Source organism: Euphorbia lathyris, chromosome 6, assembly GCF_963576675.1.
Source record: "Euphorbia lathyris chromosome 6, ddEupLath1.1, whole genome shotgun sequence".
Lineage (NCBI taxonomy): Eukaryota > Viridiplantae > Streptophyta > Magnoliopsida > Malpighiales > Euphorbiaceae > Euphorbia > Euphorbia lathyris.
Window position 1 is genome coordinate 51,559,488 of NC_088915.1, and position 16,787 is coordinate 51,576,274.

At 34.2% G+C, this 16,787-nt stretch overlaps 1 protein-coding gene and 1 pseudogene across 1 annotated transcript; one reads left to right on the forward strand and one right to left on the reverse strand.

Moving 5' to 3' along the window:
• The first annotated feature begins 3,554 nt into the window (after positions 1 to 3,554).
• Positions 3,555 to 4,831, forward strand: LOC136233683 (uncharacterized; annotated as a pseudogene).
• A 1,808-nt stretch (positions 4,832 to 6,639) lies between these two features.
• LOC136233427 (eugenol synthase 1-like) lies at positions 6,640 to 8,079 on the reverse strand. Its single transcript, XM_066023082.1, has 4 exons — positions 7,725 to 8,079; positions 7,413 to 7,644; positions 7,132 to 7,335; positions 6,640 to 7,047 (listed from the first exon to the last, which is right to left on the reverse strand). Exons 1-4 carry the CDS (start codon positions 8,052 to 8,054, stop codon positions 6,851 to 6,853), a joined length of 963 nt encoding a protein of 320 aa, XP_065879154.1. The 5' UTR covers positions 8,055 to 8,079; the 3' UTR covers positions 6,640 to 6,850.
• Positions 8,080 to 16,787: the final 8,708 nt, after the last annotated feature.

Genomic DNA, 16,787 nt, shown 5'->3' on the forward strand with positions numbered 1-16,787 from the left:
TTGAAAATTTGGTAATTGATGTCCATGTTTTTAATTAAGTATAATTTTTTTTTTGAATTTAATCTAATGCCAACGTTTTTAATTTGGAAAGAATCTGATGACAATATTTTTAATCAAAAAATATATATATTTTTAATTTAATCAAGTATAGTTTAAAACTCTTAGTACTATACATTATTATAATTGGGCCCTCTCTCGTCCCTAGGCAGACACCCCTCCTGCCCATGCTCAGTGACGGACCTGCGTATCTGCCAAGTCAGTGAAGATATTATGACTCAGTAAATCTGTTTGGACTCTAGAAGAATATGCAACTTAACCTACATGAAACTGAGTGTTTGCCCTCCTGGAACGAGTTCGTTGAGACCTCGAGGCAGGTACTGTGCTAGAGAAAATAGTTTCCTTCCCTTGAACAGTGTTAAACTTCACCCATTCATGGCCCATATCTGTAAATGGATTTCCCACAACATTACCAGGGTCAATCGCAATTAATTTCAGAGGGGTCTTGTGACGGTTAGCTTGCTTCCGACGAGGGACGAGCATCCATGGCCCATATTCAATCAAAGGAGGATCTGGCTGCTCAATAAGAACCTCTACTATCATTGTTGTTCTCACTTTGCACAACCTGTTTCTCCTTGTTCGGGTTCTCCACATCCATCAATGACTTCATGGAATTATTCTTCGGATAGACACTCAGCTAATTACACACTTGTCTAAAATGACCATAACGACCATTGTTAACGCAAGCACTACGAAGGCTCTCATACTCCACATGTTGTCCGGTTTCTTCAAGGTCAAAACAAGCAATAAGAGGTCTCATTAGGTTAACTTCTAAACAAACCCATGCAAATGGGTCACGATCAGCAAATGAAGTATTATCATCAACCTTAATTGGTTTTCCAACGGTTTCCACAATTGCAAGCAACACGTCTTCGTTATAGTAATAGAGGGAAGAGTTGCGGTAGCCTAATCTAAACCAACATTGATTCAATCATAGAGTCAGAGGGTGAGAAGGAGGGAGACCAGGTCCAAACTATAAGATAGTGGTTGTGTATGATCCACATATACCATCCATAATAACATGCTCCCTACAAAGGGGTCCTCAAACTTCACAACCTAATAGCCATGTTCCAATTCACTACAAGAAAAAACGCTATCACCGACGCAATGGACCGACATAATTTTTTTGTGTAGGAACCACCGACAGAACACCGACAAAAAATATGGGTCGGAATTCACCTACACATTGACCTACACATTCTTAGAATGTGTAGGAGATTTTTGGGGGAATTATTCCGGCCCCAATTACCGACACCTTTAGTAGGTGATTCTAATTATCGGTCATGTCACCAACATGTGAGATTACTCACCGACAATTAAATGTGTAGGAGCCTAAATTATAATATATATATATTAACAAAATAAAAAAAAGAAATCTTTAAGAAAAAACAGAATAACAAAACACAATAAAATAAGAGTATATATAGTAGATTTTAAGGAACCTTCTCTTAACCCTAATTTCCCCCTCTCCCCCGATTACAACAAATACCTAAATCTCCTCCTCGCTACTATCATGACGGGCGCCGATTCTCCAAGATGACCTTCCTCAGAGTGGCTTCGCACCTGTCTATTGAAATAGAGGGTTCCTACAAAGAGACCCACCGCCATAGCCATTCCTTGCTGCTTTTGGTGCTTTCTCGTACGCTATATATGATGTATCAAGTGGGTAAGGGAAACAAGATCTGCAGGTATAGTTTAGCGTTTTTAATTTTTCAAGATTTTGCCCTGTAGTATGTTCTTATCTCCATTTTATTCAGTTTATGTTGATGGTTTTAGCATTTGGATTTCGATTTAGCTTTGAATCCTTGTTTATCTAATTCTGATTTGGTTTTCGGACAACTATTCTCGCCTGTTGCTATTATTGTTTTTGTTGGGGAGGTAATTTCCTTTTTATTTGTTCTGCATTTTGCACTTGATTTGTTTGTGTTACTTTGTTGTCAACTGTTGTTATGATCTGTAGTTTTGCTTTTTGGTTTCCTATTTGTATGTGATTGTGTTTTATTGTTGTTTTATCAAGTCCATCTAAGATGCTCTGCATCGGTCATTATTTATTTGAATGATAACCTGGGATTGTATGATAATAGAAAATTTAAGAAAAGTTCCTACTGATATTCCTTGTGCACATGGAGAAAGCTATTATAATCCACACATTCCAACTAAAGGCATTAAGTGATCAAAGATTAGTTGAAGAAAGTGATGGTGCTGCTGTGATGTTTATTGAAGAGTTAAATTCCTCATATTGTTGTGAATAATAATGGTGGTTACAACTATGATTGAACTGATCTAACTATTAATTGCTCTTATCTTTGGAGAAATTATTCAATTGATTTCTTTTGTCTTTTGTATCTTTTTTTTGGCTGAATTAAAATTAGCCCCTAGACTATACTTAAAAACTCAATTAGATGCCCATGCTTTACAAATGGTTAATTGAGTCCTTAACCTATTCTAAATTAGCAAGATATATTAATTGCTTTTCTTTTCTTTTCCTTTTTTTTCTATTTATAACTATATTTAGCTTAATAATATGTAAACTGCTCTTATAGTGTAACTGATGTTTGAAGTTAGCATCTTAGACTGTTATAGATAGGTGTGCTCACTGTTATCAAACTCGTATCTCGTCGAAGTGGCTAGGTTACATATTGATAATGAATTTATGCCAAATATCTTCATCGTTCTTTATCACCATTCAACATGCCTCATCTTTCTGCTGCTTCACTCATTTTGATGTTTAATTACTATCAATGGGCTCGAACTATAGAAACTGTTTGTGACATTAGAATGTATTTTGGAGGACTAGTGCAAATGACTGCCCATTGTGAATTTTCAGGCCTATGATGCTTCAAGAGTGCGGTTATCTGAGGTGAATACTCATGATGCTAATGGTATGTCCATTTACAGTGTGGCTTCAAAGACTGTTGGTGTCAGGTTACAAAAAGTGTTGGATCTTGAAGTAGTTGGACTGCTTGATGATAGTGATTTATCCGGGTTTGGTTCTGATGCCGAGGACTTAGAGGGAGATTTTATTGTTCTCGCAAATTTTCCAGAGGATGAGTCTGATTTGGTTATAGATGAGAGTTTTCATTTGATTGGCAAATCTAGTGGTCATGTGACTTCAAGCAATCAAGAAAATGCACTGCAAAATGGTAGTGTTGAGAAAGAAGCAGAAATAGGGTATGATTTTGCTAGTGAGAAAGCCACGATCTCGCCAAATGTTGGATGAGAAATTTGATTTGGTATGATTTTTCTTTTTGAACTATTTTTTTAACTTCATTACTATTTTTTTTTCTTCCTGGTATACAATGCCTGTTACTTCTTATTTGGAGTCCTAGCAGTTTGATTCAACACTGCTCAAATTGACCATGCACAATGCTTGAAAGAATGCTGTTTTATTCATATACTGTAGATGATGTCATTTTTTATTCGTGCATTAACCCCTGATAGTAATTCCATTCAAATCATAATTTACTTACTGCTTCACTTTTATTGCATGTCTATGTATGTGTTCTACATTAAATGAGTTCATTGAAGATAATATTGTTGAAGAAGATGAATCTCTTGAAAATAAACTCAACCATGTCCTTAATGACTCTGCAGATTTTGAGATGGATTGTAAGTTTGAAGTTCCTGCAGATTTATTGCACGGTGATGGAAGAACAAAAAGTAAAGAATCAGTAGACATTGCAGCTGTTATTGTTCGACGTTGTGCAAAAAGTATGAAAATGAGGACAACAATGTGGATGCCATTGTGGTACATGAAAGTAGTGACGAGTCCAAACAATGGGATTGTCAGACGATGGGAACCAGATATTCAAACCATGATAACCACCCTGCTACAATTGATGCTCTATGAGCTGCTAGAAAGAAGAAGATAGCTGAAACTCTCTCAGAACCTTGAGTGCATCCAATCATGTGATATCACTTGGAGGAAAAGAGAAGCTTCCTATAGATTTCATGCCTGGTAGAAAATCTGATGCTGAAAAGGTCAAGGATGCAGCGGGTTTGAAAACTGAGCCAGCAAAGAGAAAGCAACATGGTCATGAGTCCAAGGAGGAGAAGAAGAAAGAACGAAAGGTATCTATTTGTTGTTTGTTTGATCCATTTCCCTCTGTGTTCGTATTGAATTAATTTTTATGTATTCTTCTGTTGAAAATGGCCTTTAGGGAAACAATTTACTTATCCATAGGCATGTTGGTACTTTCATCTAGGTCTATGTTCGGGAATATAATGAAATTCAATATACCTACAACAGTTACTGTTACAACTATTTTTTTTTTAACTTGACTTAATAAGAAATTCGTTTTATTAACATAAACATTGGTATGAATGCACCTTCTTCGGGGATTTATCCTTGTTTTTTCCATATGCTGATTTACCATGGTTCGTTTGTTGAAGATTATGAGATTTTAATTATGGATGCAGGTTGCTGTTAAAGAGGAGACGCATGAAGCTAGACGTTTGAAGAGAGAAGTAAAGGAGCTCTATCGAGATGAAGCACAACGTGCTCAGAGAGTTGCTGCTACATCTGGCCCATCTTCATTTCATCTTGTGTAAGTAATGTTGTTTATGGACTTGACTTCTTTGATTCAGCGGAATTGTAGCATTACTAGGAATTTTAAGGATGGCTGTTCTGAACTTCTAAAAGTCCTTGCCCAATTTTTTATTTGAACTGAAAATAATCTATAGGAATGATTTTTAGAGGATGTTTGGTATTACTTCTAATTGAGCCAACCGACAGAAAGAGAGGTTTTTGGCAAACTCTTTCTCATTAGATTTTTATTTTGGTTTCTTGTTGATTTTATTAAGCATCTAGTTTCTACCTGAAATAATGCTATTTCTCTTTTATAGTTCATGAAGTCATAGTAGTTTGAATGAAGCCATCAATTCTTCAACATGAGTAGTTGTCAGATAGTGCTTAACTTACTCCAATTTATACAACTTTTGTGTATATGTGTTGTGGAGAAAAAAAGGGAAAAGGCAGCAAAGCACATTGTTTAATTATTTAGTTACTTAAATCAATTTATTACAAGTTTGATTTTAGTGTTAGTAGTTGCATTTCCTGTAAATACGATTGCTTTGTATCAAATTCTTAGTTTTTTTTTTAGTTTTTGTAATATATATATGGGTAATTAATTTATTAGTCCCTATATTTTGACAAAACACACTGTTTAGTCCCTGTATTTTCAAAAACACATGGTAAGGTCCCTAACTTTTTTCTCAATGAACTGTTTAGTCCTTCCGTCTATTTGTTAGATTTTTTACCGTTTATGACTTCATAAATGACTAAATTACCCTTTACTATTTACCTTCAAACTTTAGAAGGGGAAATTCAATTTAAAAGAAGAAGCTATTTGTATGGAGAACAAGAAAAAGAAAATACACAATGCTTACGAATTTGAACGATTAAGAAGAAAATCAAAAAGAAGAACACTCAAAGTTGATTTCAGATGCATTAAAGTTAAAGCAAATGAAAAGAAGAACGCAAATCCAAATTGACTAACAAAATCTTCATGAGAGTCTAATGGCAGGGACTAAACAGTTCACTGATAAAAAAGTTAGGGACTAAACAGTTCATCAAGAAAAAGGTTAGGGATTTTATCATGTGTTTTTTAAAATACAGGGACTAAACAGTGTGTTTTGTCAAAATATGGGGACTAATAAATTAATTACCCTATATATATATATATATATACGAGTTCCATTCAATCCAAATAAATAGACCAAAAAGAAAATATAAAATTGATTTGAAATATAATTTACAATCTCCGACCCAATCTCCTGTTGGTAAATTATTAAATTAATATTAAAAAAATAAATGACCGACACATGTGAGTCGGTGAGGTTGTCGGAATGTCCGACTGAAATCACCTACTAAAAGGTGTCGGCATTTCCGACACAATGTTCCGACTGAAAATTGTGTCGGGATGTTTTTGTGTCGGTAAAAAACTGTCGCAGCCGTTTACCTACGAGGTCAACGCCAACACATCAATATTTGTCGGTCTTCCGTCGGTGATCACGATCACCTACGCAAATTAGGCAATCACCGACAGATATTTTTGTCGGTGATAGCGTTTTTTCTTGCAAGTCCATCATCTTGAAATTAGCAATCAGTTTCCACAACTCTATCACCCGTCCATGCAAAGCCACATAACCAAGATTTTTGCCAAGTAGTTTGATAACTAGAGGATTCTCCCATGGAACCATTAATTTCTTCTTCAAGTTAGGGTCTAAAGAGACCTTTGGGTACAAGGGGTCGATATTCACGTAATCAATAACTACTTGTCATGTCTACTGAAGATTTTCACGAGCTCGGGCTTCCCGGAGCATGCAGCGGTCGGAAGTGTGAGGTATGAGGCGTCGCACACATGAGGCGTGAGGTATGAGGCGTCGCACAATTATTATCTTTATCTATATCTTAATATAAATATATCATAATCCTAATCCTAATTTTAGATATTTATTTATGTTAGGGATTTAATTAATTAGAGATATCATCACATTAAACTTTCTAATTAATATAATCACATTAAATATATCACTGCAGCTCAGACGTTACCCCGAACTGTTAGCTCATCGCAGAGATGGAAGTCCTTGCGTCGCACATTAGGGTTCAAGTTTTTCCTAAACAATACACTAAATTACACACTTAGAAATGAAAATGGCTATGTAGAGCTAGAAAATCAAATTAAACTCAGTTTAGTACCACTCACAATTAATCATAAACTTAAATTGGTAATACAACTTGTTGATCTCTTACTTATTATTATTTTGAATTGAGTTTATATAATTCTCAATATCAAAAAGCAGCAGATGAGGGAGAGGGAGGGTGAACAAGAAAAATATCAAGTAGTTGATCAATGGAGGTATATTCATAGTCTGGATAGAGTTGTGATGCTTCCAAGTCATTCTTTTCCAATTCGTAGCTCATCGTATCTCCCTTTGCAAACAAGCTTTCAAGAATTGCCGTTTTTATATTTTCTGGATACGGTAGACCTGCATGCAATTTCAACCCCAAACATTACAACTTTTTCTTTTTCGTTTAATTTCAATGTAAAAGAAAAGAAAATGAAGTTATACTTAGGGAAAGGTGGAGCATCTGTTTATGAGGGATGTGAAGGTTATTAAAAGTGCGAGAAGTCTTTTTCTCCCAAAGATGAATAAGTTGAAGCTGAGATATAATGTTCTTCTCTGGCCTAATGTTTAACAATCGATTAAAAGTTTTTGGATCATCTGCTGCTTTTATTGTATACATTGCTACATCTTCTTCGTAGTTCATTACAACTGACATTCAAACACTAAATTACACCCTCCTCAATAATGTTAATTTGGCTATAATAAGAAGTGAATTAAAAAAATACCTTTAGCATTTCCAGTACCATAAACTGTAATATCAGAGTTAGTTTGCTGATGTGGATGAAGCAAGTGGTTGACAAAGTAAGCAGCAAAAGCACTTACAGAAACGAAAGTGTGAGGTATCCCAGCTTCTTCAACTGCCCTTCTTATCTTTCTCTTATTTTCAAGACCATCTTCAAGTGGTTGCAATGGAATAATCTTGTCCTCTTCAATTCCAAAATCCGAAGGAATGAACCTCTACAATCTCAATAATTAATCATTCAACCCTAAACTATAATTGTGCAATGTTACCCACTAAGTAAAATAGAGAATAGTACCTTAATATTGGCAGCAGCCTTAATGGCAGCAATAATATAAAATTGGTGAAGAACTAAAGGAAGAGGTAGAACAGATATGACTACATCTATTTGGCCAAGTAAATGAACAATCTTTTCATGCTCATTTAATTCTCCATGAACAACAGTAACACCCATGGATTGAAAATGATGGAGGGTATCAATCTTGGAGGCTGAAGAAACAGAAGAAATGGGGCGACTATAGGCATAAGTTTGGTGCCCTAACAAGATGCTTGCTTTCACCATATATTTCCCCAGGTAACCACTCGCACCAAATATCAATATTTTGCTCTTCACCTTATTATTCTCCATTTCTTTTTACTTCTATATTATAATGGTAAAGTTTATATTTATACTAATATTATTGGAAAAATATTCTTCTTGTGATTAGCATTATCAAATATTTGAGGCCACACAATTCTAAGTCATATAGCTTTAGTACGTTAACTAGATGGATGACTTAGACTATGCTTTTTTGTTATTGTTTGGTCCTACTTTCATTTATTGCTAGGTGGGATCTTCCTATGACAACTTTTAATAAGGACTTCACGTGGAGAAATTTGTTTATGAGTTTGTCCGTCTAATGAAAGAGTAGGATGCTTGATATTCAATTGATATTGATAGAGAGAAGCCGTATATATGGCTGTACATAGAGAGTTTGTTACAACAAACAATTATAAAAGGATACCGATAGAATAATATCAGAGAATACAATTTGAACAAGTCTAGGTTATCTAATTATGCAAAGACTATAATAACCTTATCATCTTCCCTCAAATTGATGGTTGGGAAACTGTCAATTTGGACCTTAAGGATTGGAATCGCGACTTGGACAATGGCTTAGTAAGGATGTCAGCTGTTTGATCAATGGTGGAGATATAACAAACACGAAGTTCCTTGCGTTGAACCTTGTCACGGACAAAATGAAAGTCGATTTCCAGATGCTTGGATCGGTCATGAAATATTGGATTGGCAGTTAGGTATGTGGCACCAAGATTATCACACCAAATTACAGGCGTCTTAGATGAGCCAAATCCAATTTCTTGTATCAACATGGTTAACCATAAAATTTCCGAAGAGAGAGAGGCTAGTGCTCTATATTCAGCCTCAGTGGAAGAGCGGGAGACGGTGTTTTGTTTGCGGGAGTTCCAAGAGACTAAATTGGGTCCAACGAAAACAGCAAACCCGAATGTGGACTTACGATCATCAACGTCACCGCCCCAGTTGGAATCTGAGAATCCAATGACATCAAATGTTTTTCCTTGCCGGAAAATGAGACCATGAGATGGAGTCGAAGTAAGATAGCGAAGAATTCGCTTGACCGCTTTCCAGTGATCCAGAGTTGGATTGTGCATATATTGGCTGACCTTGTTAACAACAAAACTAATATCGGGTCTTGTTATTGTGGCATATTGGAGGCCCCCCACAATGCTTCTATATAATCCCGGATCGGAAAAGGGTTCGCCAGTCGCATGGCTTAGCTTAGTGCTGGTGCAGAATGGAGTTGAAATTCCACAGGATTCATGCATTTTACTTTTGTGCAAAAGATCAGAGATATATTTGCGTTGGCACAGATGTAAAGAATTAGGACCCCAAGTTGCTTCGAGCCCAAGAAAGTAAGAGAGATTGCCAAGATCACGAAGAGCAAACTGTGTCTGAAGTTCAGAGATTAATTTTGCAAACTGTGTCTGAAGACCTTATCATCTAACACCTATATAACACTGAGCCTTCGCGAGTTTCTAAATCGTGTTTTATCTCAATTGTGTTTTATTGTATTCAAGCTCAAGTTATTTATAAATTGAATTGAATAAAATTGAGATTTTATCAGATAAAATGCCGAGCCGGTCATGAGCAGATCTGCTCATTAACAACCATAACTAAATGGATGACTTGATTACTTTTCTTTTTTAATTTTTGTTTGGTTGTCCTTTCAGTTATTGCTAGATAGGATCCAGGGGCGGAGCCAACCTAGGACTGGGGGGCTCCTCCTCCCCCCCCCCCCCCCCCCCCCCAGCCACCGACTCCATTGAGTAGTATGATTTCGGCAGTTGAAAGCCCCTCCTAATTTTAATTCATATTGATGTATTTGTAGTGTTATTGCAATATATTAAGATAGTTGAATTGGTTAAGACATATTTTTTTAATATAATAGATCAATGGTTCAAACCTCATAAACCTTTTTTTTTTTAAACCTCATTATTTTGATGTTCTCTTTATTTTCTTTAACCCTTTTGAATTTTTTTTCCCTAAATCAATTTTTTACTTTTAAAACAAAAAAAAACTTAATATTTGAATTAAAATGTACTTTATAAACATAATAAGAAATTCATCCAAAACGACAAAATTTTAAGAGATTTAGGCCAAAATTTTTTTACGTCTTAATTATTTTGATGTTCTCTTTATCTTCTTAACCCTTTTGAATTTTTTTTTCCTAAATCAAATTTTCACTTTTAAAATTAAAAAACCCTTAATTTTTGAATTAAAATTTACTTTATAAACATCATAAGAAATTCATCCAAAACGACAAAAATTTAAGAGATTGAGGCCAAAAAAAATTTGTCCAGCCCTAACGGGCTGGATTACAAAAAAATCCAATAACACAACCTGCAAGGCTAAATTAGCCCCCAAATACAAAATCCTGGCTCCGTCACTGATAGGATCTGATGGAATTTCTAAACCGATGATGTTCCCGTTGATTGAGATCCGAAACTACATTGTGGCCTCCCTACACTACACATGCAGAGACGCATCTGGATAATCATGTGTGCTAGCACCGAAATTTTTTTTTGAACAAAAAGCGAACCTTGGCCGAACCAGAATGGAGTGGGCTGCGGCTTGTACTTGGACAGGGGAGAGTTAGTGTGTTATAAAAATACAATTACGATTACGGTTAGGTTAAAAGACTTCATCCTTATATATTTTCATAACAAAATTAGAATTATAAAATAATCTCATTATCATTAAAACTCTAATTTAGTTTTAATTAAAAGAATATTATCTCATTCAAAACTAAAACAAATAAGTCAATTTGACATATAATGGGTGGGGTATTAATGCTCACATGGACCCTGAATGACCAAATGAATTTGATCATTCACCGTTAGATCCAAGCTTATTACAATCATGTGGTAGAGATTCAAATCATTATAAGGCTTAGATTTAATAAGCTTGGATCTAACGGTAAATGATCAAATTTAGGGTCCAGATGAACATTAATGTGGGTGGAGGAGGGGAAAAATTCAATTTTTTTATAACATAAAACTTAATACCAAATTAGATTTTATTTCCTCATAGTTTTAAATCAAATCCTTATGATTAAATAATATTTAATATTTTACACTATATATTAATATATTAAATTTATCTGAATTGGATTCAAATTTTAACTACTAAAATATAATTCGTAATGAGTTAAATTTTTCGCATTTATATGTTAATTGTATTATGGTGAACTTGATTTCATTTCTGTTGAAATCCCATGTTCACCCAGCTCATTTACACTAATTCACGCATGCTTAAATACATATAACTATTATATGTATTTTAAACTACCCCCGAGAAATCTTATTTGTAGCAGTTCTTTTTTAGCGTGTGATCTTGTAGGTCCATCTATATTGGTAATTTGAATGAAATACAGTCTTCTCTCACAAGTTATAAATGTGCTCTAATAAGTCATTATGACTACCCAAATTAGATATAGTAATCTTGTATATGAAACTGAGAACCTAATGGCAACCTCAAGAGGTCCTTTGTTGTGCGATATCAAGTCCAGAATGAGGCACGATAATATCACCATCATCTGATGCTCGGACATTTGTTGATTTCCTACTGAACTAATAAGTTTTAATAAGCAATATCTAATTGCTTCATTCGGGTGTGCCCACACGTTTCTCAACTTCACTAATCAAGTGGTCGATAGTATCAGCTCTCCTGTGGGAGAGTAGCAATACCCGCACTTCACTCATGGTTCCTCGACTTGATTTTGAACATACATGACTAACTCATGCTTGGCACCAATTTACTAGCCTATTAGGCAATAATAAAAGCATGTTGTGTCTCATCTAAGTCCCTTGGTGACTTTGGGTCTAAGACTCGTCTATGAGTATTACATGAGAACCACTTATGACATTCAAGGCATATACTGGCATTTAGTTCATTATCGTTCACACGATAGCAATCGGAATATCTAGATTAATATCTTATTGCCTCGTAGTTTCACTTGCTTGCATCCTCAACCCGTCAAACGTGAGCAGATCACTAATCAAGGATACTCTATTAAGTTAGTTCGCGCAAGTGAATTAATAGAATCAATTATTGCCTTACAATGGTACTGTCTAGATATAATATCTCGGAACTAGGACATACTCCGATAATCTCCTACTTACACTAGTTTCGACTAAGCAAGATCTTATCCCTCTTGATCTAACATGACCATCATGTTAAGGCCGATACAATCAGTTCACCATTGGATCCTCGATATTATTATACTTAATTGATCTTTACATTTCAGTGGACTTCCTTTGAATTGAGATGAGATCCCATGAGTACGTGTTCAGATTTTGTTGATGTGACTGAGACTTCTAAACTTGTGGATCTATCCTATTTCTATCACTTGAAGATGTCTATTGTGGCTAGGATGAAACTTCTACCTCAGTAATTCGCTTTGGGATCCAAACCAATGCAACATCATACATAATATTCTAAATAGATTAATAATGATGTGATGTTTGGAACTTACAAATGGATAAACATATCCATTATATGCTTTATGACATTAAATATTACCGCCAATCCTTTATTTCAGTTGACACCTTGTTTTCTCCTTCCACTCTTCCACCTACTCTTCATTTATCCACTAGAACTATCACTAAGAATTTATTGCAAGTATAATCCCCTTCTCTTCTTTTTTTTTTTTTTACTAATTCCTCAACCCTATTACCTACTTTTGCTACATCTCTTGCTTATTTTCTTGCCAAATTTTTCTCTTTTCAAACGAGCCCAAAAATTATAATGAAGTTTGGCAATATCCAAGATGGATTCAATTCAAACAATGAACAACTTTAATCACGTTGCCAATAAGACTATTATTTTTCGTATTGTTTTGGAAATGATTTCTTATGTGTTGGGAGATTTGTGAATTAAAGTGTCTTTGTCCATTTCATTGCATTGTGATAATACTTCAACAATGCAATTAGCAAAGAAATTTCATGATCATTATAGAACTAAACATTTGGACATTGACATATACATTATTAGTGAATATGTTGAAGTTGATTTCTTAATCAGAACTCACAGAAGATCATCTTGCTGATATATTTACCAATGTTCTTTCATACAATCACAGGGTACCAATATTGCATAAGATAGGGATAATTAATTTTTCTCCTCTTTTAGTTTTAGGGGCGCAAGTAAAGTGTAACCATTAGAAAGTTAGAGATTAATTAGTAAAAATAAACTAGTTAGTTAGTTAATTACTTTGTTTTTTAACTAACAGCACATGTAAAGCTTTATACATGAAGACTTTGTTATTCATTCAATACAATTAGTAATTTTTCAGTTGTACTCTTAGCAATTAGAACTAAGGTGAGTTTTTATTCTCAGAATTCTAAATGCTCTAGATTTGTAACTGTATTTTAATTGTGTTTATTCTTTTTTATAACTATTTCCTTTTTAGTTAAATATATTGATAAAAAAAATTTAGAAATTTATTACCAAAAAAATTTGTTTCGAAATTGGAAAGGAAGAAAATAAATCTATGGATTGTTGCATTGTGGTAGTTGGAAATGCAAACTGAGGAGAAAATTTGATTCTCATTAAATATATCGTTAGCCTACCTCGGGTTTAGTTATATACTGATGGTAGGGAGATGGGTTATCAAGAGTCGGCTAAAGTTCGAACATGATTATCTCAATAAAAAATACATACAGTTTAATTAAGATATCAGGGCTCTTTCTGAAGTTGATTATCCCATAATTTAAACTGTCTCATTAGTTTGCTGAAGTTGAAATTGCTTAAAGTGATTCATAAATCATTTGAATTTATTTAAAGTAGTCTATAATTTTTTTTGAATTTACTTATATTGATTTATTAGTCTTTGAATTTTTTTTAAAATGATAAACAATTCAATATCTTTAAATCCTCAATTTCTCTTCCATATGAATTTAAGGAGTTAATAATCTCAATTTAAATTCAGAAGCCTAATGAAATACTATATAAATTTAAGGGAAAATTACACAGAAATTCATATTTTAAAAACTATTTACAATTATGAAAATCGCTTTTATGTATTTTATCATTATATGATTTTAAATCTTAAAATATCAGAATATCATAATTTTATTTTTGTTTTTGTCAAATTTTCAGTTATTCAGTTGCAGGAAATAAAAACAGTTTTAAAAAAACCACCAAATATGACCTTTAAATAATTTTTTTTGATATTTAAATAAATTTGTTTAAGAATCTGACACAGTTATAAATAATTTGTTAATTATGATCGTTATGTAATTTACCCTAAATTTAACGGGTTTATGAATGGATGAGAATGAAATTGCTAGACATTGCGTAATTGGGCCAGGTGGACTTCAAATAGCAATTGGTGGGTATGAAATTTATTTGAAGTCCATGATGTTAATAAGGCACTCACTATTGACAGCAACCTTCCATTCAACTCATTCTCTACCGAAATTGTTTTAGAAAATTCAAGAAAAAGGAATAAAAGCCGACTTTAATTGAAAGAGATTCTTCATTAGTGCTACCTTATTTCAGCAACTTTTCAGACAAGGAAAATGTACCGTTAAAATTAAGTTTATGCTTTTCTATTTTCTGAAACACAGAACTTGGGGCTCCACCTCCCGGCCACCGGCTCTACCTTTGAATAATAGTAGTTTCGTCCTTTATATATTAGTTTGTATCTACACTTTGTAGTATTACTTTTAATATTTTAAGTGATTAAATTGGTTTTTTTTTTTAAAAGCGGGGGACAGAGCCAGGGTAAGTGATTAAATTGGTTAAGATATGTATTTTATTGTAAGAGGTTATAACAAAATTTGAATGAAAAAGAAATGAAGAAGAGAAATTAAGAAACTAAAAATAGATGGATTGAAAAAGTTATAATATCTCTAATATTCCCCCTCAAGGTGGAAGATGTATATTACATAATCCAACTTGTTTTATCATGGAACGAAACAGAGCTGTGGTTAAAGGTTTCGTTAAGATATCTGCTAGCTGATGTTCAATGCATATTGATAGTAAATAAACCACTTTCTATTGAAGCTTCTCTCTTATAAAATGACAATCAATTTCTATATGTTTTGTCGGTTCATGAAAGCTTGGATTCTTTGCAATATGAATGGCTGGTTTGTTGTCACAATATAAACTAGAAGGCTTAGCTTGATTAAAACCTATCTCATCAAGAACATATCGAAACCATTGTAACTCACAAGCAGTTAATGCTAAGGCTCTATATTCTGCTTCACTTGAACTACGGGTTGCTATTTTTCTTAGCCCCCTTTATACTTTTTAATTTGCAGACAGCCATCATAGCTGCTACTGCTGTATACTTAATCTCCTAAGGAGATGGCTTGGTGCCCAGTCCATTGATTACCTCTAAAGGAATCGACACGAGATCAAAGAGAGAGTAATTAGAAGAGTGGAGGTCGAAAGAATTTCTTCTCTTCTTATTTGTATTTACCGAATTTCATAAGGGGGTCTATTTATAGCCTCTAAAATGTTAACCCTAATTGCAATAGGTTAAAACTCTTAGTTAGAATCCTATTTCGAATAGGTTTACTAATAGATAAATGAATACAATTATTATCTTTATCTATATCTTAATATAAATATATAATAATCCTAATCCTAATTAGATATTTATTTATGTTAGGAATTTAATTAATTAGAAATATAATCACATTAAATCTTCTAATTAATATAATCACATTAAACCTGCTACTCATGACCATGCCCTTTGGACTGCAACTCAGACATTATCCCGAACTGTTAGCTCATCGCAAGTGACAGGAATCTCCCAGTGGCGGAAACCTGCCCATGGTCACTATCTTTGCAATATCGACATTGGTCGGCTTGAGGAGAGAGGTTACAACTCCTACGATTTTTTGTTATGGAATCAAAGGAGTGAGTGCTTATTTGCATCACATAGTGCTCTTCCAGGTCTCTTTGATCCTGCTTTATCCGAGGCTCTTGCATTCAAAGAGGCCTTCACCTGGATCAAGTCTACATGTTGAAGCGGTATCGAATTCTAATCGGATTGTTTATCACTTGTGCAAGCCATTCGATACCATGTGGTAACCAGTTCCTATCTCTCGGATAATATATCTAAATGTGTGGATTTATTTAGATATTTAGACAATTGTTTTGTCTCCTTTGTTCGACGTTCAACGGATATGGCAGCTCACTCCTTAGCGAGAGCAGTCTCATCTAAGCCTGTTCACGGCGTATGGCATGTCCACCGCTTTCACTATTGATGTTCTTTCTTCTGATTCTTCTTAACAAAAGTTTGTTTCCTTAAAAAAAACTCTCATTAACCCTCATTTAACCTTTATTTGGGAGTTGGGAGATTAATGGAGGTGAGAGTTAAAATGAGATAATGGAAGGGAAAGAGAAGTGGTGGCAATGAAGGTGATGTCTCTCAATCTACAATGTAGACTACATAGGTTGAATTTGATTCATTTGAAAAGGACTCAATAAACTCTCAGAGAGAGGCTGGTGCACGACATCCCTTCTCTGATGCTTAAGTTACTGATGTTACTGAAAGTGGAGTAAGAATCACTTAAAAAGCAGAGTGAATAATGATTACGTACCTTGTGCTTTTTTGAAAATGACAATATATAAATGCAAGTAAAAGGTACCTACTGATGTGTAGATTTTCACGTGTCAATGCGTGTTTGGCCCACCTATCCATGCGCTTTTGTACATGTCTCTATTTACCATAAGTTACGACGCTTCTTAAGGAGTAGGAGCATATATTTGAAATCCGACCATTTGATTGGAACACGTGCCTTAACGGTTATGCTTTTCGCATAAAAT

Coding starts and splice junctions, on each gene's coding strand:
- LOC136233427 (XM_066023082.1), bottom strand. CDS start 8,054: ATGGAGAATAATAAGGTGAAGAGCAAAATATTGATATTTGGTGCGAGT. Junction 7,645..7,724: donor AGGCTGCTGCCAATATTAAG/GTACTATTCTCT, acceptor TTGAGATTGTAG/AGGTTCATTCCTTCGGATTT. Junction 7,048..7,131: donor GATGCTCCACCTTTCCCTAA/GTATAACTTCAT, acceptor AATTGCATGCAG/GTCTACCGTATCCAGAAAAT.